The 27,628-nt window shown below is 44.7% G+C and overlaps 1 protein-coding gene across 1 annotated transcript in view; it reads left to right on the forward strand.

Moving 5' to 3' along the window:
• Positions 1 to 27,628, forward strand: part of fw (CUB and Sushi multiple domains furrowed) — a 250,161-nt gene that overhangs the window by 153,827 nt on the left and 68,706 nt on the right. Inside the window, exon 2 of the mRNA XM_075669699.1 lies at positions 24,658 to 24,775. Within this exon, the coding sequence (XP_075525814.1) occupies positions 24,658 to 24,775 (118 nt within the window). The remainder of the gene's footprint in view (positions 1 to 24,657; positions 24,776 to 27,628) is intronic.

Here is a 27,628-nt window from a genome sequence, read left to right on the forward strand (position 1 = left end):
AAATGTTCAAGAAATTATACAATAGTTCGAAGGACAAAATAAAAGGAAGAATGCATCAAAGAAAAACACAGACTTATAGTGGAGTCGAATATTGCTGGCTCCGGAAAAATTTTTTCATATCGGCGATTGAGAATTGACCTTCTTTTAAGTTAGCAGGCAGTTGGTTCCAAATTTTGGCAGTGGCATAGGCGATAGTTCTTTTACCGTACACATTATTAACAGCTGGAAGGTTAAAACGACAACTGAAAAAATTTCTAGTTGGACGAGATGTATATACAAAAACCGATGATGATAGTGGGATGTTATGGTTTAGTATATGTATAACCACACAAGCTAGTTTGAAATCCCGCATAGCAAAGAAAGGTGTAATGTCTAAGTGACGAAAGAGGCGAGCGGACCTATCTGTGTGTTTACTATGCGTTATTATTCGAAGCGCTCTTTTTTGTAAAATTACTATTTGTTTTAAGTACGTGTTATACGTAAGTCCCCAGGACTCCACACAGTAAGTCATATTGTTTTGAGAAAGGCAATAATACAAAATTTTTAATGTGCGAAGCGAGAACTTTCTAGCTTTTATTAGGACAAAGCAAGCCCGTCTCAATTTGCTGCTTACTCGAATTATGTGAGGATTAAAACTGAAAGCTCAATCTAGAGTTATACCAAGATATACCTGTTGATCGACTCGTTCCAGGCGGTTTGCGCCTATTCGTAACTCATTTAAGCTATATGAATTTTTATATGGACTAGAGAACACAATGTATTTAGTCTTTGAGGTGTGTATTGTTAATTTATTTTGTAAAAACCACTGGCACATCTGAGAAAGATCACTATTAGCGTGCCTTTCGAGCATATTAGGGTCATGACTAGAGAAGAGACGGGCTGTGTCATCAGCATACATAATAGTTTGAGCATAATTCAAAGCATCTGGCAGATCATTTATGTACTTTCGCTCCGCCCCTCGATTTTTGAAACAAACCCGTCTTTCTCATACAGGAGCTAATGACGCCCCGGAAGTGAGCGGGACGACACGCTTGGTGCATCCCGTGCCTCGTCAGTTGTGCGCAGCGTGTAGTGATTTGCCTTTCGCAGGAGATCACATGCCGACATCCTCGAAGCTGTGCTTCCGTGCGGAACCGAAGCTCTTCTCGTACGAAGAAAACTATTTCCAGTGTACAATACAAAGCGCTCCGTCTCGAGTACAATATCACACTTGAGCAAATAATCACAACAAACGTCGATCACTATGATGCTCTTGGGGTGGATATCAAATTGTAGAACTTTATTTAGGAGTTCCATAATCAGGGACTGCCATCGGGTATCTAATTTAGGTTGCCACAAAGAACGGTTCAACCCGCTCATTTAGAAGTTCGCCAACTTAATTGATTTGACAATGCGAAGCCTGGTCGTTGAGGACAGTGTAAGGTGTAATTTCGCTAATGCTTTCTCCTACAAATGTTCCCCTAGAAACAGTCTGCCGTCTTCTGCCAATGCTAATAAACGTTCGAATTCGCCTTGTGTACATTTGAAAGTTTGGAGCACGACTTGAAGTTTAATCAAGTGGTAATTAAACTGCAAATAATTATCATGGTAAACTGATGTTATAAAAAATGTGGCCTCAGAACGGGGATTAGGCATGTGTCGTCGGTTTTTGATGTCAGTAACTCCTTATTTGTAGACAGTGGCCCTAAGAGTCGGTATCCTCTATTAAATTAAGGGTAACGGACGCGATCACTTTCGTAGAACTGCGATCAGTGATAACACCTCCTGTGCAAAACCTCACCGCGACAAAAATATGTGTTGTCTTCAGCGTACGATTGTAGTTTAGGAGAGGCCGTGACACCCTGTGACATTTTTGTTTGTCTCTCGCGGCCGGAATGTGTGGTAAACTTCGAACCGTACTGAGACCAGTGCCTGAAATTCTCAATCAGGCCATATTCCTAGGCGTCACACCTTCTAAAGGCTTGGGAGAACCAAAATAGGTGCATCTATCTATTGATGAAAAAATAAATGTAGCCATGGGTTCTGAGGCACCAGGATTCGCACCCTGTACCTGCCATATCCGATGCACATGTTCTGCCAGAGGTCTGTCAAACTGGCTTCGGGTACTCCTTCGAAATGCTTCTGTGCGGTACGGATGAACGAAACTGAAGTCAGGGAAAGCTCATCATGAGACGCTGTACTGATCATGAGAATCCAAGCGAGCTCTGAGAATTGATTCCGTTTCCCCGGCCACTGGACAGTCGGGCGTTGAGTCAGCCATGCGTTTGCGAATGACTTCACCCGTCTTGGCGAGCTTTACTCGGTACGGCTAAAGTCTAAGCTATAGGCTTGATACGGATGGGTGGCACTCGGTACATGTTGCACACCGGGGCAAAGTGGATTGCTCGTAGCGCTGTAGGACTAGCGCCATTATCCGCGCAGTTACCATCGCTAGCGGCAGCAGGTTGCGCTCGTATGGTGCGCGCTATTGTGTGCGCACGTGAGCATTAGGGCTGCGCGGAGTTGGGCTAGGATCCATAATTACACTCATTGTGCCTCCCTCTGCAAGCGCATCGCTCTTACTGGCGGCAAGGTTTCGTTGTTTTGGGGAAAGTGCGCGTTCCCTTTCAGCTCAATCACGACCTTTCCTGCTTCCGTGTGAGCAGCGCTCGCGGCAGAAGGTAGAACCCAGCGGGTGCGATGGCCGAATGAAGGGTCGCGCTTCACGTGAGACAGTGGCGTATCGCGTGAAGCTTGTAGCCCAACCGGCAGACGTGGTGTACGGTGCAGTTGGTTTTGCGCAAAGCTACGGCGGGTAGCTATTATTTTGGGCTCAATTGCGGTAACACGAAATTCTGCTAGTCTGCGTTCCCATACATCTCGCTTGGCCCACAAAAAAATGGCGGACGTGACCCTGAAGAAGTGAAAATGAAGCAGGAGCACTTGAGCTGGGGCCAGTGTCCTTGCATCGTCTCTCCCTTACTGCGTTGTCTCTGTTTGCAAGCCTACATTCGGTTTGATGATTCCGTCAGCGGGAGGTCGGCTATATTGTGTATAGCACAACCTAAGAGTGTGGGAAAGCCTATGCTTCAATTATGTCAGATATGGCTGTTCGCAAACATTCTATATCATCCTGCAGAAGAATCAAACTTCAAGAGCTGCTAAAGAGTCTCAGCAAAAAAGAGCGAGGATGGGACAGCAACTTAAAGAAAGCGCTCGCATAGTCGTCCCTTCTTCAGGTTCATGTTTCGTTCGTACTGTTTTTCGGCGGAACTTCTATTTTGTAAGGGCTAGCTCCGATTGGCTTCCACCATGAGTGATTGGCTCTCAATGCGTAGATCGCTCTCTCTAATGATCGGCGAGTGCGAGTATGCTGGGCAATGATGAAGCACCGTCACATCAGGGAGGTTTGGGGAATGCGAGCTCTGCTGTTGAATATAACATAAAACTTTCGGCTGCAGGGTTTCTGATGCACCGAGTAAAAATGTATGCGTGGAATAGGAACACTGATAGAGCGTTTGTATTTGATGTCTAGTAAGAATACGCGTATTTGCTCACGAATTTGGCTGCTTGGCCATTTTCACGAGTCCTTTTCTTTCAACTTCTTCAAGCCAATCACAGCTTTACTAAAGGATGGGAGAGTCAGATGTAAATAGTTTCTTTTTGGTTAGCATAATGTGGAACACATTAGCGAACACTTCGAGGTAAATTCACTAAGACATTTGGCTAATAATTACTAGCACGTACAAAAAGTACAAAAAATTAGCGTACAAGAAGGGATTTGATCTTGAAGCCTACATCGTGCATGATCTCGGAGACCATACCAAACCATGCTTGACTACGATTATCTTTGTAAGCAGTACGCTGTCTAGCTGCTATGCGTGGCCAGCTCACGTCACTTTACCGGCCAGCTGTGAGCCAAATGCTCCTTTTTCAGGCTACAAGAAATATTCGTGGCTCACTGCATGGCTCAATACCGAACCAGAACGACACAATGGTCCATTTAACGAACCGAACGCCATACGTGGCGAGTGCGTTAAGGACATTAATCTGGCACACATGCCAACCGAGCGCGAATGCTCTGGCTCTAGCTGTAAGGAATGTATTGCACGGTCATTAAGCGAGAGCAGTGCATTGTGAACGGGTGCCTGGCATAGAACATACGCGGGCAAAGCTCGGGACTGATTTGTGTAAATTGGTGCTCCAAACTGGGCGTAGCCGATTCGAAGGCCATAGCGCGAACATGACTATTAGAATTGCTGCATGCCAAGGCGGTGTTACGCCTGTGCACGGAGCGGCAGTAATGTCGGTTGTGCAGTATTGCTGAAGCTGGAGAATTATGCTGTGAACGTGTTGAGCGAGCTTACCTATAGGTGCTCATTGTTGCTAGGCGGGTTATGACGCATCGATATTAAAGTCACGTGATTTTGAGGAAGAAAACGATGTGCAAAATGGGGGGGGGGGGGGGTACATTTAGAATAGATATGTTTTTATTCAGAACTTTAGGTTAGTTGGATAAAAATATGAGCTGGTCTTACAGTGATTTCAAGTTTCTGTGATGAGAAATATCGGACGTTCGGAAACACAGAACACAAATAATCTACACAAGGTGTTTCAGCGAACACTTTCAAATATTTTTAAGAGCTGCCTGTGTCAGATATCACAATTCTAGTTTATGAGCTGGTCTACTCGAAGCGGCGGATAGTACTTGCAGCAAAAATTGAGATGCGAAATCGACTAATTAATAAACATTCACTAATTAAGTTTTTAACTAATTACATTATGGCTCATATTGCAATTTACAAATTCTAGTCGTGGAATTCGCAAGGCGGATCAACTAGAAACGAATTTTTAAGATGACACCAGTTTCGAGATTTAAATTTCCGAACTTTGCGGAGAAATGCATTTGCGTCCCAGTTAATTTGTTAATAAAACGTCATTTCATGCACTGAAGCACACAAGTAACTGGAACGCCAATGCATTTTTCCGCAATTTTGGGAATTTATATTTCGAAACTGGTGCCGTCCTGAGAATTCGTTCCAAGTGGATCGGCCTTGCGAAGTCCACTGCTACAATTTGTAAATTGCAATATGGGTCATAAGACAATTAGTTAAAAAGGGAATTAGTCAATTCTTGTTAATTACTCGATTTTGCATTTCAATCTTTTTAGTGCAAGTATATATATAGTGTCCCCCACTTCGAGGAGACGGGCTCACAAAATAGAATTGAGGTGCCTGCCACAGGCAACCTTTTAAAAATGTTCAAAGTGTTCGCTGAAGCAGCCTGTATATCTTAGTAGGCACATCTCTTTTGTGACTTTAGTGCTTATTTTAACGCCGTTCATCATGATTGATGATAGTACAAAGATGGTCTGCAAAACGAACATGTCCCCACTACTTGACTTTTGCATACGTTGCAAATCTACACGCAGGCATATTGAGGGACCTCGCCATCAGTTAGAACATGGCTTCATTGGGTTGATCAATGCATCATATGGACAACACGACAACGCATTGCCCTTTCCTATATACCTCAGGAACACAACTGGTGTGATGTAATAAATGCTGCTGTCGTAGAATAGAGATATGCATATTCATAAAGTGTGATGTGGACAGCAGAATTCAAGTCTATAGTTAAATAAGAGCATTCTTTGCACTTAAATATGCTCTTTTTGACCCTGTTCATATAGCGGTTAATTCAATAGTTTCCTGACGCTTACATCGCAAAGCCTTTAATTTTATATGCTGCTCAAAAAAGTGACTGCTTGCATTAGGTCGTTATTTGTGAACAACTTTGGGGCTGTTGTGTTTTTGTGTCTTGGAGTTTTGGAATCGGGGATGCACTTTGGTCTTTCAATCATATTCCCGGGCTTACCTTGCATTTACTGCTAAGGTGCTAAGGAAAGCCTTTCTTCGTAAACATTTATTTTCTATTCCCTTTTATTCACTCCAGCTTGGCTGTTTGATTCTTGGTTAAAGTGACAACTACATGGAATAACGCCTTTCCAACGTGACTTCACCCGGAATCGCAATTGGATAATCACGCTCCTACGATGGTTGAAGTGCGTGTCACAGGGTATTTAGCTTCGTGGTGCTAAATAATAAGCAGTGCATCTAGACCAAGCACACAGCTGGATTATAACGTGGATTAAAATGGATGAGCCGACGCCGACCTGTACAGTCCCCGAGAAGGCGTCGTAAGGACGCTCCATTTTGATTCTGATGTGCTCCGCGTTGATTTAAACGTTGCCCTTGCGCATGGCCCGGCGAATCTGTCACTGTAATGTTTAAACTAACTATTATGTAAGATACTCTGGCGCATGCATCTGGCCGTCGTGCGCTTTCTCTAATCACGAAGCTGCGTGGCACGTTGTTAAGCGCGTCGTCCGAGCAGCGTCCGCTTGGCATTTCGTCACGCAGGTCGGACGGTGCTCGCTTGAGACGCTGTTCAAGCCTCAAGAGAGCGGAAGTTGCGGATAAAGAACGGTCCAACCGGAGATAACGGTCGGGATGTGAGCTGATCGTGGGATCTCTCTTCGGGGCGAGACCTACGAGACAGGAAGTCGGGGTGGCCGGCAGGCGTTTCGAGTGAAGCGAACCCCGTTCGAAAGAGGAAATTGCTGCGCTCTGCAAATACAGCGCTAGCTATAAGGACCGTACACATATCTGCAGTATTGCAGGATATTTTTACAGAGCCGTTAGTGGTATGGTGACTGCTTGGATAAGCCGTTCTGGAATTGGGAAAAGTAAAGCTTCACGGGCGATATATGGCACCGTTGCTTGATAATGTCGAGCCATTTCGCAACTAGCAGCAGCTTCGAAGCGCGTCGCAGTGGCTCTGGCTCTCAGACGTATTCTCCTGTGTCTCCAGGAGCAGTTAGCCATTATTTGATAGAATGGAGATTGCCGTGGTAATGGCCGCCTTGTAAGTTTGTTCGCTTTATTGCTAATAGCTATTATAGTCAATACCAAAGGAAACCAGGAGCAGAACTTATTATGACGTTCAACTTTTACTGAGCTTGGAGCCCGTCAGATACACGGAAAGTGCCTAACCCATGTAGAACGAGCACTTTGGTGTTGGTAATTTATTTATTTATTTATTTATTTATTTATTCATTTATTTATACAGAATACATCTTACAGGCCCTGTCGGGCATTGAGTGAGAGGGCATTGTAAGAATGAGCTGTGGAGTGTAATGGAAACAGCTCGAGCATAAGTCTAACACAGCTGTACAGTGGCTGAAACAAAACGAAGCACAGAATGCAAAACCATAACAACAAATAAGAGAGAGCAGATTAAGTAAGAAGCGCGCACAGACGTTCACGAAATATTTCACAATCTGTTGTCGCGACAATTTCACCGGGAAGACCAATCCAGAAAGATGTGAGCACAGCAGATCAATTGAAAACAGTACTTTTACGAAAAATACCATTGGAGCTAAGATGATTATTTAATCTTGAGGACGTACGGGAGGCGGTTTAGAGGGGTAAAATACATGGCTTATCAGAATCTGTCTTTCTTTGCTGTCTTTGCTCTACTGCTGTTTTTGCTGTCTACTGCAAATCTGTCTACTGCTAATCTTTGCTGCCTACTGGTGAAGTAGACAGCAAAGCAACCTTGTGACAGATGTCTAGACGCTGTAAAGAAATATCGACCTTAATTTGCGTTATACTGGAGTTCCCATCAAAATTATATACCGGACAGCTCTGTTTTGCATGCATTCAAGCATGGTTGTTAAATATTCTTGGTATGGTGGATGCAAATTCTAACTGCTGGCTTGTTTGTAGGTATGCTTGTTTACGTACGTCAGAAGATAAATTTTTGAAGTTGCGCCTCAGAAAGCCAATCGTTTTAAATGCAGTATTGCAAATAGTGGTAATATGCCAAGAACAAGAGAGGTTAGTAGTGATGTTCACACCAAGGTGTTTGTAGGGAGTGGTACGTGACAAAGTCGTGTTAATTAAGCTGTTTGTGAATATGAAACTAGTGCGCTTGCGTGAGAGCGATATAATATTACATTTGCAAGGGTTAAGAGACATTTTCCATATATTACACCAGTCGGGAATAGCGTGAAGGTCATGCTGCAAGGTGGCATGATCGTTAATGAAATTAATTGCTCGATAAACAACGAAATCGTCGGCATATAGTCGTATACAAGAGGAACTGTTTGAAGTTAAACTGTTAATAAATATCAGGAAAAGTAGATGCCCCAAGACAAACACACACATGCGCACACATGCTGAGGGGAGTACACCACGATGGTTTAGTTGGCCGTCTGCTGTTGCAACATTCGGATTCTTGCACCTATTGTCGAAGCACATGAAGACAGATTCCCCGCACTTTCTCGGTGGCAGCGTGTTCGGGCGCGGTGCTTCATCGCGCAAGGATCACCCCAGGCCGACCATGAGCATCCGGAGCAGCGCCTCCTTTCAGCGCAACTGCTATAGAAATCGTGCCTTTCACCCCGCCGACCACAATGCATGCGAAGGATGACACAACGTGCTCACGCGCAAAAGAAAAGCAGCGGCGCGTTCTTGTCGTCCGACGACAGAACGTAACCGGTGGGATCTATTGTGTCGCACTTCGCCTGCTCGTGCGGTGGCGAGACCGAGATCCTTTGCGCGATGCGTCTTGAGCTGCTCCGTCGAAGAGCTCGGCTCTCCTTTGTACGCGCCGCTTGTAGGTCAGGCTTAGCTGTCCGTGCTGGGCTTGCATCTACCGCGAGTCCAAGTGGGGCGGAGAACGGGGTGTCTTTGCTCTTGAAAGCGAGTGCAGAACAACATGAGCTCGTTGGATGCACCCCCGTCTCGTGGTTCCGCGCGTGCGTAGCTTAACGAGGAGGAATGCGGGGCAGCGCCGGACGTGCTGCCGCAATGACTTTCGGCGATAACCTTGTTAAGTGCAACGTGGTTAGACGCGGCTTGACCGGAAGCCATGCTCTGGTCGAGGCCGTAACAAACCGCGTTAGAGGGCCCGTTGCGTTCGCGTGTGAGCTGCCCGCTGACGTTTAGTGAGCTGCGACACTGTTAGCTCACTTTGAGAGTGAGGTAAACTTGCAGCCGGTGGCTCTTAACTTGATGGGGAGCAGGACAGATACACTTTGTTGGAGAAGAATCTGTGGTGCTGTTATTGTTTGCTGGAGTGATATAAAAAGTTTGTTCACCTGGGAAAAGGTGAACAAGCAAATGCTTCCTCGCATTTGTCTTTGAAGGATATGCGGTGATAGAAGCTTTTTGCACAAACGCGCTTACGTATAGCGCGCGTAAACCGATCTACCGGCTTGCGCCTGTAGGTAATATGCATGGTTATGTGAAAACGCACATGCGTATATTATCAGCTCCTAGCTTCGGCAAATCATGCTTGCACTGCAATGTATCACATAGTCGTGATGAATGGGCCTTTTCTAATGCCCCTTACTCATGCACATACAAAGCACCCAGATGAAATACTGCAGCACCACGCGATTGGTTACTGACATCATTATCGGTGCTCAGCATATGCGTAGTTTAGCGTTGAACGTTCTTCGCGGTAACCCGCCGGCTGCTTACCTCGGCTTCGAAACAGACTTGAAGGCGGAAGCACGTTGAATGTCTGTCCCGAATTGGAGTGAGTATACTCATACATAGCAAAATTAATGGACACACCTCGCGCAGCTGACATCCTCTATAGCAAAGTAGCGGTAGCACCATGGCGACAATGCACCGCAAGCGTGCCTTTCCTGCCAATCAGTCCGTGGGCAAACAGAGTAACACACTTGATGAGCTTTTGCAGTGCAGGGCTTGGTACTTAACGTGGCTGCTGTCCAGACAGGGTGTGAAGAAAGTAGCCAGCATAGTAAGTATCGACGTTGTAAGAATAAAGCAAAATTAATGGGTGACTGTAAAGAGAAGGGCGTAATGAAGGTACACAATAACTGGAGATACTGAAACAATTAAACCTTTGAAATGAAGTAAAACGACCAGGAAAGGAAGGATAACGAGGTAAACCGCAGATGGCTCCTGTCTGTCGCAGTTCCTGTGAAAACGAGAAAGAGTGGGACTACTCGAGAGCGAACATGCAGAAAAGATCACAGAAAGTCACGTAGCCATTTAGATGCCCTCAAAAAAAGGGTGGCGGCGAACTTTAAAGTCTTGCGCACAGGAGCTCGTAGAAACCTGTTGTGCAACAATCTTCTACACAGAGAATAAGTGATTTATTTTTGCTGTGTAGCTTAGCTGCAGAAAAGCTATGTCACTTTGTTGGCCCCAGCTAAGAAAAAAGAAAAAGAAACTATAGGAGGGAGCATTACGTAACAAAATTAAAGCCAAGAAATGTCGGACCAACGCGTGATTGTGTTTCGATCATGTTTTGTTTATCATGTTGTGGTAAGTATTAGTATCTTCCACTGCCGTGCTATCCGTGCTCAGCTCACGGTCATTCGAAAAGACAACTGGTATGATAGCAATGTGCGGCTGCCGCACCCGAACGTTGCAACGAAGACGATAAATGCAGACACTGCAATAAACATCCGAAACAGCACAAGCACGTCGGAAGAAAATGTGCGTATAGTGGTTGGCCGAGCACCTGAGGAAGTTCGTGTTGAATAATAGCTATTCGAAACTAAGCACAAATGGCCACACCCGCCAAGCGTATGAACTAAATTAAATTCAGTCTTTATTTTTCTCTTGGACAGAGAAGGAGACAGGACTGAAAGCTCGTAAGCTTGACAGAAGTCCTGCCCCCTTTATCAACTTGGCCGTACAGTACACAGGCAGGGATTTTCAATTTTTCAAATAAACACTGAAACAAAATAACAGAACACTTTGTAAACAGCAGCGCTATGCATTGCAGCACAAACATCGGCATTAGAAAAAATCAGCTATAGTAAAACAGTCATGATGTCAATTTCCGATAGACAGAGTCCCTTCTCGTACGATTATTCTCTAGATGGCATCTAACTTAAAAGAGTATCTCAGTATAAATACCTAGGTGTCATTCTAATTGAACATATTTCATGGTCTAAACATATTGAATATGTAAACGGGAAAGCCCCCCCCCCCCCCCCCCCCGCCTAAAAAAATTAGGTTATTTGCGACGCACTTTAGCTAAGCCCCCCGCGCTACTAAACTGCTATTATATAAAACGATAATTCACCCTGTTCTAGAATATGCATCTGTCGTTTGGTTCCCCTACAAACAATGCGAAATAAGCTCCCTCAATAACGTTCAACGAAAATCTATCCGTTTCATTTGCCAAAACTACAACCGCACTTTTTCACCAACACAGGCTTAACAATCTTTGCACATTGAGCAATTACTTTCACGTTATCACACTGAAGCCTTAAAACTTTTATATGCAATTAATAAGTCCACCTCTGGTCTTTCTGGCTGTAACTATATCACATTTACTAACGCAAGTTGTACCCGTACGTAGCTTCCACGCCTTGAACACAACACTTATTTATGCCCGTACTATCACATTCAAGTACAGATTTTTTCCACGTACAATATAACTTTGGAATTCTCTACCCGGTAGCATTCGTTCACTATCACTAAAAGATTTCATAGGCGCCACTGGTAGGCATTTGGCTAACTTGTAAAGTGTTTCTTTTTGATCACTCATCTTTTTGTGTTTATGTGTGTTTTTAATGTGTAATGTATAGTAATGTATAATGTTCTCACTCCAACTATGGCCATATATTGGGCTGCAGTATATGTAAATAAATAAATAAATAAATAAATAAATAAATAAATAAATAAATAAATAAATAAATAAATAAATAAGTTGTAGTGGGTAATATGCATGTGGCACTGTGCGGACTGCCACCGCTGCGGCGCGAGACCCGAGCTCGAGCTGTTGATGCGAAGCGCTAGGGCTCGTGATCTAGAGCTACTTGCGATCCCTCGAACGAGCTGCAATAAACCCCATTTCATTTGGTGGAGGTGCGGGGTAACCTCGAAAACTCGAATTCTGAAGCCGGACGCTACCGACTTCTGCGACCATGCCTGACGAAACCACCCAGTGCATTGTTTCCGGTGCACTGCGCCAGCGTGATCCTGCCATCTTTAGTGGCACCGATGATCATGACGTGGAGGATTGGTTGTCATCTTACGAAAGGGTGAGCCAGCATAACAAGTGGGACGACGTCACCAAGTTGCACAACGTGCTGTTTTACTTAACCGGTGTCGCGAACCTCTGGTTCCGAAACCACGAACACGATTTCACAACGTGGAGCAGATTCAAGACAAGTTTCACAGAAGTGTTCGGGCGCCCCGCTGTGCGCAAGCTTCGCGCAGAAGAACGCTTACGGGGCGTGCTCAACATCACGGTGAAACGTTCACAAGTTACATCGAAGATGTCATTGACCTGTGGAAGCGCGTGAATCCGTCAATGGCGGAACAGGACAAAATGAAACACATTATGAAAGCCATTGATGAGGACGCATTTCAAATGTTGTTAGCGAAGGATCCGCGTACCGTGGCCGAAGTTGTCAATTTGTGCCAAAGTTTTGACGAGCTACGGAAACAACGCATCTTAGCTCGGCGCCCACTGCCTACGGAAGATTCGTTAGCAGCATTGGTTATTGGCGACAACCACACAACTTTGCTGACGCAAATAAAAGAATTTGTGCGCGAGGAGGTCGCGCGACAGCTCTCGATTTTGCCGACAACGGAGAAGCCTTCCCAATATTTGGCTCCAGAGATCCGACAGATAATTCAAGAGCAAGTGACCGAAGCTCTTCCACCTCCGTGTCAGCCGGCTCCGGTGGCCGCGCCTCTGACGTATGCTGAAGCCGCTCGCTGCACGGGCGCCTCGTCTGCCGGGATTCTCTCCTCCGCCTTCAGCGCCTCTCCCGCCGGTGGCTCCCTTTTTCGGCGCAAAGCAGCAAGGTACAAATCCTTGGCGCACTGCTGACAACCGCCCAATATGCTATGCCTGCGGTACACCGAGACATGAAGCGCTTCTGCCGCCGGCGCTTGCCGGCCTTTGTGGGCACCGCGCGACCACCCAGCTCCGGCTTCCGACCATTCCGTACGCCTCAGCGACCACCACCGGAAGTCTACGCTGCTGATGACATACCAGCACCGCAGTCACAGCTCTACAGTACTCGTCACTCGCCAATAAATAAATAAATAAATAAATAAATAAATAAATAAATAAATAAATAAATAAATAAATAAATATTGAAATATAGTTAATGAAACGGAGGCCGTGTACGTCCTGAATGTTACACCATTCAAATTGCAATTTTCGTAAGTGTGCGCCTTCGTTTCTTCAACCATATATATATATATATATATATATATATATATATATATATATATATATATATATATATATATATATATATATACACACACGACTGCCGCTGGGGAAGAAAGGAGGAAAACGACGCGGAAGGAGCCCAAACAACCTAAACTATGAGGGCGCACAGAAGCAAAGCTAAGCAAGGTAAAACGCCTAACGGCCGCGGAGGGTCGCAAGAGCAAACACCTGGGGGACCTCAAGATGGCAGCGAGGGCGGAAGACAGCTGTCTCTTTGCGGACGAATCTCCGAAAGGAAAGAAGTCAACGACGACGCTCCCTAGAGTGCGTTAACCTTGACGGCAGCCGACGCCGAAGCCAAAGACGAGCCTTCTGCGTCGGGTCTTCTCGCCTTCGAAGCGCCCCGGAAAAAGGAGGCGGACAGCTCGCCGACCGTGAAAGAAGCACTCAGCCAAATTTCGCAACGCTTCCTACAGTTCTTACCTCTCTGCTCGTCTCGTCGGCATTCTTGCCACTGCCGTTCCTCTCTTTAGTTTCTCGGCAGTTACAACAAGCACAAAAAGAAAAAAAAAAGAACAGAGAGTCGCAGGCCGAACGCGGATGGGAAAGCGCGACAGGGACGAATTTTTGTATTCTTTGACTTATTTAGGGCTTGATCACGACCTCTTGCCACTGGGAAACGCGTTTGTCCTCCAGTTAAGCTTATTTCTTATTTGGCCGGTGATGCTAATTGGAGGCGCAGCTGTAGGATTCAATTTGTGGTGGCGTCTTCAGCCTGGCATTGATTTCCGGGGGCCTTATCTTTCCTGTCCGTAAATCTGGGCCCATATTCACGAGATGTTTTCTGCGTAAGAGGGTTTCCTAATAGTTTTCTAATAGCGCCCATCATTTGTGGCAGTGATAGGCGTAATAAGATCACTGTAGCGTGGCTACCGACTCGCGGACGGCGCGTACTTAATTAATACAAGACTTGCGAATACGACCTTTGTTTATTGTTTTGAGGAGCAGTATTATAATTATCATCTCATTTTGAAGGGGGACGGAGGGCTACTGTAACGGCGCATAATTGCTATTATTGCACTGAAGTGAAGTAGAGCAAAAAAAAAGTACAGAAAGAATGTCTGGTTTAAAATTTAATTTGCATACTAATGAAGTGCAGCGGAAAACTTCTTATGGTATTAGGATATTACTCACAGCTAGATGTCACTTTGACTTAACTACTTTGATCACTTTATATTAAGCATTCATTCGCAGTCACCTTAATTATTGTATTGCTTTCTGCGGTCAAAAAATGTCATTGCCACTTTTATTCTCTCCAGCATGTACAGAATCAAGCCATTCGCATTCTCACCTGGAGTAACCGACGTACACATGTTACTGGTCTGTACCGGGAACTGCACATACTGAATACGGACAATCTAATCAAATTTAATGTCTGCATATTTGATTATCAAGCAGTTAAAGATCAGAGCCTTCTAAAATTTGTTCTTATCCAACATCTTACTAATTCAAATATTACGCGCTTCCCCTACAATTATAATTTTACACTCCCCAAGGTACAAACTAACTATGGTTCTCAAAGAGTAGCATTTGTTTTAATCAAACATTGGAATTATTAGCCTTATCATGTTAGGTCTGCCTTTTCTATATCGTCATTCAAACATCAGCTTCGCATTTTCATGGTTAAACTATAGCACCGTTTATTGAATATGTATTTTAAACACAACTTCAACTCTGTTTTCTTAAATGCTGTTTGCATCGTTTCCTACTTCAGCTTATGTCTTATCCCTATCTTTTTATATTTTCGATTGTACTATTGTTTTGCCTCAATATGTATGTGTATTTTTTGTTTTGTATTTTTTATATTCCGCTTCTTCTTTTTTTTTTTTGCTGTTAAGTAATATTGGTGTTTTTCTTTTAACATTATAAAATGTACCCCTACAGTGTTTACGCTATGGGATCTTTCTTTCTGTACTAAATATCAATACTTCTGTATCTGCCCTAAGTATTCAATAAACAGAAACAAACAGAAAAAAAAATGTTATGTTTCGTAAGCCTCGTACTATATATATGCATACTTTCGAGGTCGTTTGCTATTGCGTGTGTGTATTCGGATGATGCGGATGCGCTTTGTACACTCTTAAGCAAAATTACACCATTTTGCCACACAACAATAATCGTCATCTGTCTTGTCCGCATTTCTTTTCTTTAACGCTGCGAGCCCGGTACTTCCAAGTCACGAGCGGCATGCCGGTTATCAGCATGACAGAGCATTCTCGACAGGAAAGTAGCGAGCGCAGCGTTTTCAAGGAAGGAAACGCAAGCAAGACAGATGACGATTACTGTTGTGTGGTAAACATACACCCCAAAGGGTGTACATTTGCTTAAGAGTGTATAGGACTGTCATTTCACTAAAGTAGGTGTATTACGTTCTTTGGTTGAAGCTAATGCGACAGGTCTAGGTTTCGCCACTAGCACTCACCGTGGTAGCCAACTTGTCTGGTGCAACTGTAATGTGTCAACGCCAATATCAATACAACCATACATCAAGCGTCCCATTTTCGTTTTCCTTCAATTTGTGTTTCAATGCCTCTTCCGCGCGTTCCTGTTTTCCCACTGTGGCGATTCAGTGCAGCAATCGTAACATTGCTTACTTAAGCTTACTGCTCTCCGACAGCCCCATTCTCTCTCCGTGGTTTTGGCAAGGCTGCACGAATTGATAGCGGTGCAAATTGAGCGCGCGTATGCTTGCGCATTCGTTTTGGACCGACGTCTGCGACCTTTTGCTGGGAATTTCCACACGACATCTGGAAAAAAGCGCAGGCCCGCCTATCGTAATCGTTTTGTGATGGTGGGAAAAGCTATTTGGGTCGGTCGAAGTGACGGAGCAAACAAATTTCCGAAATCGAGCAACTGCAAGATAAAAGCAAAACGATGAAATAAAGGAAATAAACGAGCCTATTGAATTTTTCTGCCAGCCCACTACCTGACCGCGCGGCGTTTTCTGCTGTGTCTTTCGTCCTCTGAGCCGAGATGGTTTTGAAGCAAATTCCTTGCGTGACCTGTGTTCAGGACACACATGAAGTTATGAAGTGCTTCGTTTTTTCGTGCTTCTTGCTAACCGGTGTAATGGGTTAGCGTTCTATCAGGCTATAAAATAACATGACTCGAAAGGCTACGCGTTGGCTCTTACGCATTTCGTATTGCGTTTGTGCCATCTCAGTCATAGACAGTCCTTTGAGAATCTCCAGAGTTGGCCACAGTTTTGCTTCTCGATTTGAAGGATGTGTATCTTGTATCGTCTCACGAACTTTGTTTTCCACTTGAGCTATGACCGGCGTCCCGACTTTGCGCGATTCGACGGCTTCAACAATCGAGACTGACAGGAGGGTTTCCGTGCGTCTGGGATGAATATTTCATCACCTAGCCGACTTGCTTCAGGCAATTCGTGACTTGAGGGAGCTCGGGTGTGTTGAAGAGAACGGCATAAACTTTAACAATGGCGTATTTGCCTAGCTGCTTCTGACAGAGACAGACTGCCAGGCAGGACCTACAAAACTCTTTAGACGTTGAAATCTATAGGTCGGAGAATATAGCCAATGCTAAACTGGCATGACGTCGCATACAAACGAACGCGCCGAGTCAGAGATAGCGTCCCTGCCACTCGCACTTGTCGTTAGTCGAGGTTGGCGACGATAACGGCGGTATCATTGCTTGTTTGATTCATCAATTTGAGTTTCTCCTTGCTTCTCTGGCTCCCCTTTTCATGCAGGTTCTGTTTCCAATTGTAAAAACGCAATGTTGCAGAGGGAATAGACCCACAGCCAGGTGCCAAGAGGCGAGAATAAAAGGAAGCCGAGAAAGAAATTTTAGTGAAAGACAAGTGAACAAAGAAATGAGCCTATTGTCATGGCGGGCCACCCATAGTTCTAGGCGTGGGCGGTAAACTTGTGCACGGTATTAACTCGAGGGGCCCTAAACAAAAGCAGGAAAATTTCGAACACGTCACAAATTTAGAAATGACAGCAGTAGCTGGAGTCTAGTGCCGAGTCATTGTGGGAAGTGATCCCCGGGAGACTTCGTTTCAGGGCAGTCTGTCCAAAGGTATTACATGGAAGTATTCTGGTTTGCCGGAAACATGGCAGACACATCGACATTTGTTATAGATGAGTTTTAGCACCAAAAAAAGTTCTCATCATTTTACATTTCCCACTTCTTGAGCTTCGTTTCGCCTTGTGTGTTGTGCATGTTCGAAGGGTGTGGGGAGAGAAACTTTCTTTCGTGTAACGGTTGTCAAAGATATTTTTTTTTCATGTATATAAAACGGGCTCATGAATTTGTAGGGCGCTGTTACGGTACCTGAAATCGACACATCTCTGCAGTCGGTTATAGAGTTCGTGCGCAGCTTCGAGTGGACGAGCAAGTAGTGCTCTTTCGCTCCTCTTTCTTCTATCATTTCTTCCTCATATGCCCTCTTCCCCCATGCAGGGTAGCAAATCGGACGTGCGTCCGTTTACCTCCTTGCCCTGCCTCGCTTCCCTCTCTCTTTGTGTGATTTGCACGGTGTGGCCCGCGAGAGAGCGTCGCTCAACGGAACCGGAACAACTAGTGTTTCGCGATTGTAACCTACCGTGGTGCGGCATACGGCTTCTTAGTGGCACGCACACATGGACGCAATCCGCTGAGAAACTTTCCGTGTACGACTCAGTTTTACTGACCACCGTATTCGACCAGAACATGCTACGTGAAAAATTGAGAGCTTTTTGATTACCAATAGCCACACCAGATTGAAATATATGATAAAATTATCTACATGAAGCGGCAAGCTTCTGTATCTTATCATATTCTGCTATTACTAATTGAACTAAGTCACCAGTAGACTCGAGGCATGTTTGTTAACAAAAGGGCAAACTGTAGGCAAGACGAGCAGAGAACTAGGTTGGCACTATTTTCGCTGGTTTCCGACATGAACTTTGCCAACTTACTATTGAAAACTCTACAGTCTAATGACGATGCCTTCAGCTACGATTTCTTCCAGCAAAGCTTGCCAAAATGTTCTTGCCTGCATTGGATATGATAGCAGCGTCGTCGCATCTTCGTGGCATAAGGTCCATTGACGTCCCAAAACTGCGCGCATGGTCATGAGAGAGGCCGCAGTGGAAGGCTCCGGATTAATTGTTACCGCCCGGGGCTCTTCGGCGCGAACTCAAAGCACAGCAGACCAAATATCTTGCACTCGGCGTCCATCGGAAAGTGGCCGCCGCGTCCTTGAGTCGGACCCGCGACTTCTTGCCAAGCGGCGCAACGTCATAGCCACTCAGCCACCGCGGCGGGCCGTAGTTAGGGTTTCATCCATCTCTGTATATGGGTGTGGGTGAGATATCTCTTGTAGCGCGCTGCACGTGTACGTGTGCATGCGATCTGGTTACGTCATCCGTCGAGCTTATATTCTGGAATAACTTCCGAGAGAAGAGTTTCTGTTGTTACGAAATGAAGTCAATTGCCCCTAAGGTCTCAAATGAAACTGCTAGTAATTTGGACAGTGCTTGAGGTTTTCTGTTGCTACAAGATCACTTATGGTACGTTCCACTGGCCCCTTTCGAGCGTGCTTTAGAGTGCTCTGTCGAAGTGGCTTATATTTGGCTGGTCCAAATCGAGTGCTCGGAACACATTCGACGGACTTATTCAGAGCGTCGCGATCCATGTCAGAGGGCTCCGCTTCTCCGCTTCGAGCTGCGAGCGAGACTGAGATCCGATGCAATTCCGGTCAAGTGGCTTCTCAGGTTTCTCTGGGAGCAAGTGAACGTTCAGCTGGGTCGCGCTTTCCCAGGCTCGAATCTCGAGAGGCTCTCGCGTCGGTTTAAACCATGTCGTAGTGTTTGAGAAACCAGTCGAATGCATCATTAAATTCATGCCGATACGTTTCCCGGGTGCAGGTTCTTTAAGTCGTAATGATCAAGCGCAGTGGTCATTTGGCAGAGTAGCCAATGTAACAGGGCAAGTAATTGTTGCTCTTTTTTTACGGTGTCGCCATGCACTTCAGCAAAGGTAATAGCGGGCAAAGGAAGGTCAACGAAAAACAACAAAGGTACAGGGAATGTATTGTAGTCCAGAAAAAGACCGACTGCTTCGTTCGTTCTTATAGATAAGCGAAACATTAAGGTAAAAAAAATAGGAGACTTCTATAGCCAAGGCATGACCACTCTTGCTAGAGTTGTTGACCGGAGGCCTTTTTGTCGCTCTTAGAGGCCATTAGAGGGCAGACGTAATGTCAAACACTTAGGCCGAAAGTGCTGGCTGAAGAATCGGAAAAAAGAAGCTGTAGGAAGCAGGGCGAGACGGGATGATAATACTAACTATAGCGCTCGATCGTAGCGCAAGAGTGGAGCGCTTTTTGCATTGACGCTGAAAGTCCCCTTCTTTAATATCTGTAGCTTGCACTTGCGTTTATGCTGTCCTTTAGTTGGAATCGCGACTTAGGTGGTGGCAATTGTGCTAAAATAAATTATTGTGCTCATTTTCGCCTTTTCTTTTTTCTTTGCCGGTTCGTGGCTTTCTGCTTTTTTCTTTAATTGGAAGAAAAAAGTCCGCGCTCGTAAAACTCTTTATTTGTCCTTTAAGCAGTGTTTGTATACACTCTTTTTCGCGACGGTATATATCTGCTGAGTTGTGGCGGTTATGACCCTGATGGAAGCGGCTGAGTCATTTGCAATTTATTGTATAAGTTGAATTCACGTGTGCCTTGTTAATCTATACTTCTGCAAGAAAGCGAACCGCATTGATGTCTTCTGCACAACTTTGACTAAGCTTTTGATTAATCCGTTTTATATATCGACTGAATTAACTATAGCATGGTCTTTAATGTAGATGAAACGCTACGTTCATCCGCATCACCACACAGCAGCCTGCCTGAGAAAAGTGTGTGCGGTAGCGATATGTCATCAGAATAGCCTCTACAAATATCTGTGCAACTGGAAATGCTGAGCTATTTTCATAGTCAACCTTTCAGGCCGAGAGCGTCTGTGTCCGTAAGGTGGAGGGAATAAGGGTTGAAAGTTTCGAATGACAAAAGATGATATACTGAATCGGATTTTTTTGAGAACACACCTTTTTTCCTTTATTTAGAAATAAGGCAAGGTCCCATGACTCGTAGTATGCGAATGCCGGTTAGTGCAGCTCAAAACACGTTTACCAGGAATTATATAGATAAAGCAAAAACACTTTTGGGGCAGCAACGGACTACAGCAGAAGTACCGATTAACCAGTGGTCTGGCGCAGTTCGGATGTCGAATGAACTCATTCAGAGCCTTAGGACGATCACATCCAGGACCTTGGTGGGAGGGGTGAACGCGCTTAGAAACGTTAACTTCGGCTTGGTCAGTGGCCCAAATCCTACTTTTAGCGACACGCTATACCTGACCAATCTAATGGCCGTCGAACTCTTGACGACGCACTGCTACTCTTTGTTGTTATAACACACCGATTCTTCAGATTTTTTTTTTCCGCGAAATGACTGTTCAGTGTCTAAAAGTTACTCGCACACGTGACGGGCGAGATGACTGTCACCAGCAAAAAGACGCCGTGACCTCTGGCCACAAACGGCGTTCGAGACGACCATTCGAGTGGCCCTGACGCCAAGCCGCGTCGTCAAGAGTTGACCTCGGCGCAAACGAGGCGAAGGGAAACGCTCGCGGGCCCACACAGGTGAACGCTCTCTCCGGAGAGGACACCTGCGGACACTGATTGCCCAGGCACGACAATGACCCCATGCGAGGAAGGGGTCACGACGCGCATGAGCTAATCTTGCGCCCTTTGTCTCTTTGTTGCTGTAATAAACAACCAACGCTGCGCGACCGTGCTTCTTACTTGGAAACAGAGCACGGAGTTATGGACGCAAAACAGGCAATTTTTTACGCACTAAGCCATTTATGTGTTAGATTTCCGTACTTTCATGAAAGGCACACGCTTGAGGCGAAAAGAAAATCGCTTATATTCCAACTCTAAAGAATGCACTCTTACGCGTTCTTGTTTATTTTCCTTGTAGAAGGAACAACGATTGGTTTCTTTGCTCAGCAAAACAACATTTCAGGGTTTCCTCCAACATGAAGAATGTTTATTGTCAAAATTGGTAAGGAGGTATCCAGTCCCGTGCCCACAGAAACATTTCTTACGCTAACACTGTTCATAAAAGTAGCTGCGACCTCTCCCTTTTGTTGGAATCATTATCGTAGGCGGTCCCCCAATGTCAAGTAGCTTTTCCGAACGAAAATCATTATGAATTCGGCCTTGCTCTTCCGCCAAGCTCTAAGAATATTCGTTCAGGTTGTAAACACAGAACCAGCAACGCTTCGGAAAGCTAGTTTAAATCAATTTGTTATCCGGTTCGTGACAACATTCTTTTAAAAATGTATATACAATTTCACCTGGCTCTGCGTTTGTCGAATACCTAATTTAAACGAACAGTAATAGTAATGCATTGACTTTTCTATCTGGCTAAGTAAGCAGTGTTTCTCAAGTTAGTGGAAATGCTGGTACCAGTGTTATACGTAGTTGGTTCTCTGGATTTATTTAATTATAAGCTCAAGCTGCCAATCTCGATTGACAAACAACACGATCCATATTGCGCCATTACTCATGTACCACCCGCTGCTCCAGTAGTCTTCGTAGTCTACAGTTAAATTTTCAATTCGCTTACGACTCATCGGTGCGTTTTCTACACAAGGGACGCAAAGGAATATGATCCGTATCGCAGAGCGTACCCTGTAAATTGCTGCAACAGTTTTTGGAACTGCATCATTTGATCCTGTCAAACAATACTGAGAGCTGAAAAAGGCAGATGCTCAAACAAGCATGCCCTAATTTCTCTTAATTGCTTTTCGTAATAAAATGTGCTTTAAGCTTTCGGGAGCCAATTATTATTGCAGTTGGAATGGCTTCCCCGTGACTAACAAGAACAGCTGGGGCAATAGCTTGCGCAATTTAGAAGGCTCTCGCTCGTCAATTTTGCTTGCCGTTGCTGTCATGGTACCGTACGCGTCGAATGGGATCGATGATATTGCAACCTGCTGCGTCGTTTCGAGTGTAGTGGAACGATGCGTATACAGCAATTTATCATCGCCAATATTGCAAAATGAGCCGGAATTAAGCGCACTGTTTCGGCATCTCTTTCTTTCCGGTTGTCAACCACGAATTCTTTCTGCCTCTAAAATGCTGTGCTCGATTGACTCAGCATATCGTGAAGGTTCAGTGTACTATATTTCGCATTTAAAACAAGCTATCGAGTCAATTCACACAAAAATCAGATACCAAGGGTAAAGTGCGTTTTAACCGGTGCACTTTAGTTAAATTCAGATAATTACCCCATTTTTGAGTTATTCTTAAATATGTATGCACGCATGTATGTCTGTCTGTATGAACAGATGTATTTAATATGTGAACTGGAATTGTGCGATAATATTATAATACGCTAGGCATTATGTGACTAAATCGTGGCAAGTAGGGTGCTCTCAGAGCTTCAAGCTCAGACGACACTACTGCGTTTGTTTTTGTTTGTCCGTTTTGTTTGAATGCTTTTTTAGACAGTACGTTGTCTAGGATGTAGGGGGCTAAAGGCAGATGCAACTGCCTGACAAAGGCGCCTCTTACAACTGGCAACGGCCCCCCTTGCAATGTCCCCCCTTGACAAAGGCCCCCCTTGCAAGATGCAGCTGCCTGACAAAGGCCTTCGAGTCCTTGCTATACACCTGTGAGACATTTCATGATTCCAATCAATGCGCGCATGCGCCAGCAATTTATCGTCAGCTAATTTCAATTCCACAGGAATACGGGTTCACTGCACACTTAAAGATAAATGGGGCAGAATGCTCGCCACCAGTTCTTTGAGCGCAATCTGCGGGTATAGAGAAAAGCGTTCTCGTCGAGTAAAGTCATTTTCGAGAAGGGATCGTGCTTACCGCAACGTTTTTCATGACTAGCGTTTCGTCTGCGGCCACGGAACACTGCTGATGCTTTGGATAATATAAGCAGTGTGCATCGAAGGGTAAGGTATAGTTGCCGTATTCAAATATGCATAACAGATTCGAGATTGGAGTAGTGGGAAAAGAATCATCTCGGTGAGGAGCAAAATAAAGTGAGAAAGAACAAAATCGGCGTCACTTTATTGGGCACCACCAAACAAGAGAACATCATAAGGAAGAAACTGCAGACGGAAAGGTTGAATCTTGGTTAACAAGTTTACCGTGTAAATTATTATGGCGTCTGTCGTTGAAAGTGTTTGATGACGGCTGCCGCGCGTGCTTGCATCGTTCAAATTTACACTGTTTGCACGTTAACTGCGGGTCGTTTCGTTGAAGTGGTGGCGCTGACGTGAGTTCAGGCTTTAAGATTGTGCTTCACATCAACCAATTTTCAAGCATGCTCATTTTGGACATGGCATCAATCCGTACACTTTTTATTAGATAACTCGTCCAACGGGTTCGGCAATGCTTACGAGTTTACCCGTATTCTCAAATACATTTACTTGAGTTCGTGGTCGCAAATTCACATGCATTTTCTGTGGTTATTGGTAACACGAAGAATGAAGAACCTCTGCGCTGAGTCTTATTCAGCCACACTTGCACACTATCGCTACGGGTGGCTCTGCTGAATTTAGACGCCCCAGTGCTACATTTTTTTTTACTGCGAATAGTTTAGCTTTGAACATGTTGCCTTGGAATGTAGTGTGGTGAGCTTGCTTCTTGCGTTCGATTAAGTGCAGCGTGAGCAAAAGGGTATAGGGCAGCGTGAGAAAAAGGGTTTAGTAAGGTGATTAACCATGCAGAAAAATAGTCCGGAGGCCTACTCTGGAAGTGGGGAAGCTGGAACTGACATTGAAAGAAACGGGAAGGAAGAAAAATGAGTGTTGAAACATAAGTTAGCGCGCAAGATTCTGAGGCGGAAAATTCCACTATCACAGTCTATCTCAGGAAGCCAACTAGCGGTCTAGCTGGATTTAACGCATGCGTCCGTTGCTCAATAAATTGAATTCTGGAGTTCCGTGTGCATAACCACGATATAACTATGAGGCATGCCGCATTGGCCGAGTCCAGACTGGAGCCACTAGGAGATCCTTTACCGCAGACCTAAGTACAACTGCTCGAGCGTTTCTTGATGCGACCGTCGCGATCGTACCCGCCACCTACGTCAGTTGTGACCATCGTGTTAGTTCTCACGTAGAGTGTGTTTATGTATGCAAAAACTTCGGGCAGCGTCCGACCTTACACTGTATAATGCATGATTCGAATCTTCTACTAAAGGCGGTGTCTAATTTTCTTGTATGGCAGGTGTTAAAAAAAGAACAGAGAAACGCGATGAAGTTTCTTTAAGGAATCACTGGCTGTAAGTTGGTTGTAGGTTGGTCTAAAAATTGTTTGTTTATCTTTTTGGCTCTTGCAGCGGTATCGTGTCCACCCCCGGCCGTGCCTTTATATGCCACAGTGAGTTTCACAAATGGTGAGCTCTCACCGGGTACAGTAGCCACCTACACGTGTGATCCGGGTTACGAACTGTTTGGGTAAGTCCTCGTCCAAGAATTCCAACTAGCCTAGACTTGCCTATAGTGATGTGCTATGGCACGGTAGCCTGACACGGGCTCAGGCGCCATGTTTGTTTTTGCTTACGAACAGTATCGCTTGGTAAAAATTACGGCTCAACAAAGTCTGAAATTTGCACAATGCTTACATCTGCTGCAGTACACAATAGTAATTACCCTAATGACTCGGTTGACGTAGGATGCAATACACAGAGCGAAGCCACACAAACGCTATTTAGACGCCAGGTGCTAGTTTGTGTTAGTGTGTTCAAAGCAGCAATTCACTTGAGAACTTGAAAGCTATAAGACGTCTTCGATGATAAGTTTCCTTGCAGGGCAAGAAATTAGAAGCATTGTAAGTGTTCTGTTTGATTGCACTTTGTGTTTTCCTGCCCCTTGTTTACTTCCTGGGGATAGGCATAGTTGATGCATATCTCAATGTACGAGGGGGACGGTGTTCAAGCAGCGCCCGAAATTGAGCACAGTGGCACGATAAATGCTCGATGTTCTCTTCGCTGCCGCAGACATCGCACGGAGCGTATTAGTCATTGCAAGAAATGCAGTGCAAGCTGATGTCCAGCAGGACTGTGAAGCTACCTTTGTGCTTCTTGAGGGCGACTGACCTGTGTGAACGTCTTTGATTTAGGGGTGCCCTTCCCCAACGTGCGAGAACTCACAGCAACTTTCATTAATTGGAAAAGAAATCTTGTCAACAATGTGCGTTACATTTTGCAGACTTGATGGCCACATTGGATCTATGTTGCTTGTTTTGTCGCTTTATTTCCATAAAGAGACTGAGATGACGGCGCTGTCACCTACCAGACAACTTTCGTATCAGCTGCTGGATATATAAAATCGCCGTAAAACTGCTTAACAAGTGCTAGGTTTTAACTATAACACAGCAAGAAGTCAGTGTTCTTGTAGTTTTTCATGGTTTTCAAACGCGAAAATTAGTATTAGCCAGTCGCAAGCTACGTATCCTACTAGCATGAACGTTTAAACTTGTTTCTGGGAATTTTTCTTTTGTACTCGGATTGCGATAGCCATCAGCACATAGTTGCCTCTTGTAGGGCACACTAGCCTTAACGAAACTGATAAAAGCTCTTGTGATCAGAAGGTAATGAACGTGAGAACTTTCCATTGTACGAAATAAACGCTGTGCAGTACTACTTGCTACTACTTGCAGTACTACTTGCAGTACTACTTGCAGTACTACTTGCTAGTCCCAGAGGTAGCACAGGCGCAAGTGGCAGCACTGTGGTCCCAGTGGAGCAGTGAAATTTATTCGCCCAGCTTTTGTTCCCAGTGGAGCGGTGAAGGTAATACCTTCTCGTGAAACCTCAAAGAGGTATTTAGTTAGCGGCCTCAAGGTAGGGTGATTAGACCTCCGGAAATGCCATCCATGCCACAGAACATGATTAGAAGCAATTGAGTACGCTGGGACTTAACATTCGCGAAGGTATCCTTTGACACATTGAAACGGGAAGCCATAACGCGGGTATTGCATTTACGTTATTTTGCTCGACAGTCTTCGATTTTTAATCAAGGTGGTGCGTAAGTGAGTGCTTGATTCGCAGAATGGAGAACTTCTATGTCAGTCATCAGACGTATTGTGTGTAGTCAGGAAATAGTTAATAACAGGCACAATTCGAGCCATGGAAATGTTGCAATCGAAAACGGAAATCCTTGCTGGGACATTGCTAAACTGACGCTAGTCGGAAAACGCTCGCTATAGCTAAAATGTCTTTATGAGCGGAAAAGGTGACACTTAGAATCTATTTAAAAGTAGCAACAAGGCTTCAGCGAGCTTCGCGCTTATTTGAGGTTGTTGAAACTTTTTACTTCATACAATTTTTCCTCTCCGAGATTTGATCGGAGCTGAAAAGTTGGACTGCCGCAATTGTTATGTAAGAGAAAACTAAGAAAATCGCTTATTTGAAAGCTTACCAGCTGCCCCGGATATTTAATTTTGCGCACTGCAACTTGGTAGACGCTAATGAAGAAAAAAGAAATGAAGAATGCATTGGAGTTGTATCACCTTACCATTCAGCACAGAAGTCTTGCTTTAAAGGGCAATACAGAAGCTAAAGAAAAGGTGCCGTAGTGGAGGATTCCTGGTTAGGTTTAACTGGCTGATATTGTTTAGTTCGCAGCCAAAGCTTGGGACACAAGCGTGTTGCAGATTACGTACTAGGGATGCGAATGCTACGGCTAGTAAACGAATCCGCGACGTCGTGCTTGTCAGCATGCCAACTCGAGAGGGCAGTCCCACGATTTTTTACGATGGATATTGAAGATGTCGATCTCAGCTAGAAACGACAGTGAAACATACTAACTCACTGAAGGTCTGCTTTTTATGTATAAAAACAAAAGAAAATTGCGCTGCACACTGCTACGAAACATATTGAGTTGGAATACAGCTAATAATCACTAGAAAGGCAGTGGTTAACGCTTTCTTGAGGGAAAAAATAGCGAAAGTTGTCAGTCGCTTTCTGCCAACGTTACTGCTCAAACCTTCACGGGAGGTGGAGAAGACATACGATACATTTGCAAGTATACTGCCGAGATTACTTTTTATTCTGAGCATGGAGACGGAATTTGAATGATCATTGGTGGGCATTAGTGGGTAGCTTAGTGTTAGCGTTCCCTTATTGAGACGAATGTATTACAATGTTACACTGAACAAGGCTGAACATTTTGGTGAAGTCTTTACTCTGAATAACTATATGAAAACAGCGAAATGCCGTAGTAGTACTGTATTACACAGCATTACAATGGCCGAGGCAGTCTATCGTGACATGTTTCAATGTTGTTGCCGACACCGAGCACCAGAAC

Source organism: Dermacentor variabilis, chromosome 9, assembly GCF_050947875.1.
Source record: "Dermacentor variabilis isolate Ectoservices chromosome 9, ASM5094787v1, whole genome shotgun sequence".
Taxonomy (NCBI): domain Eukaryota; kingdom Metazoa; phylum Arthropoda; class Arachnida; order Ixodida; family Ixodidae; genus Dermacentor; species Dermacentor variabilis.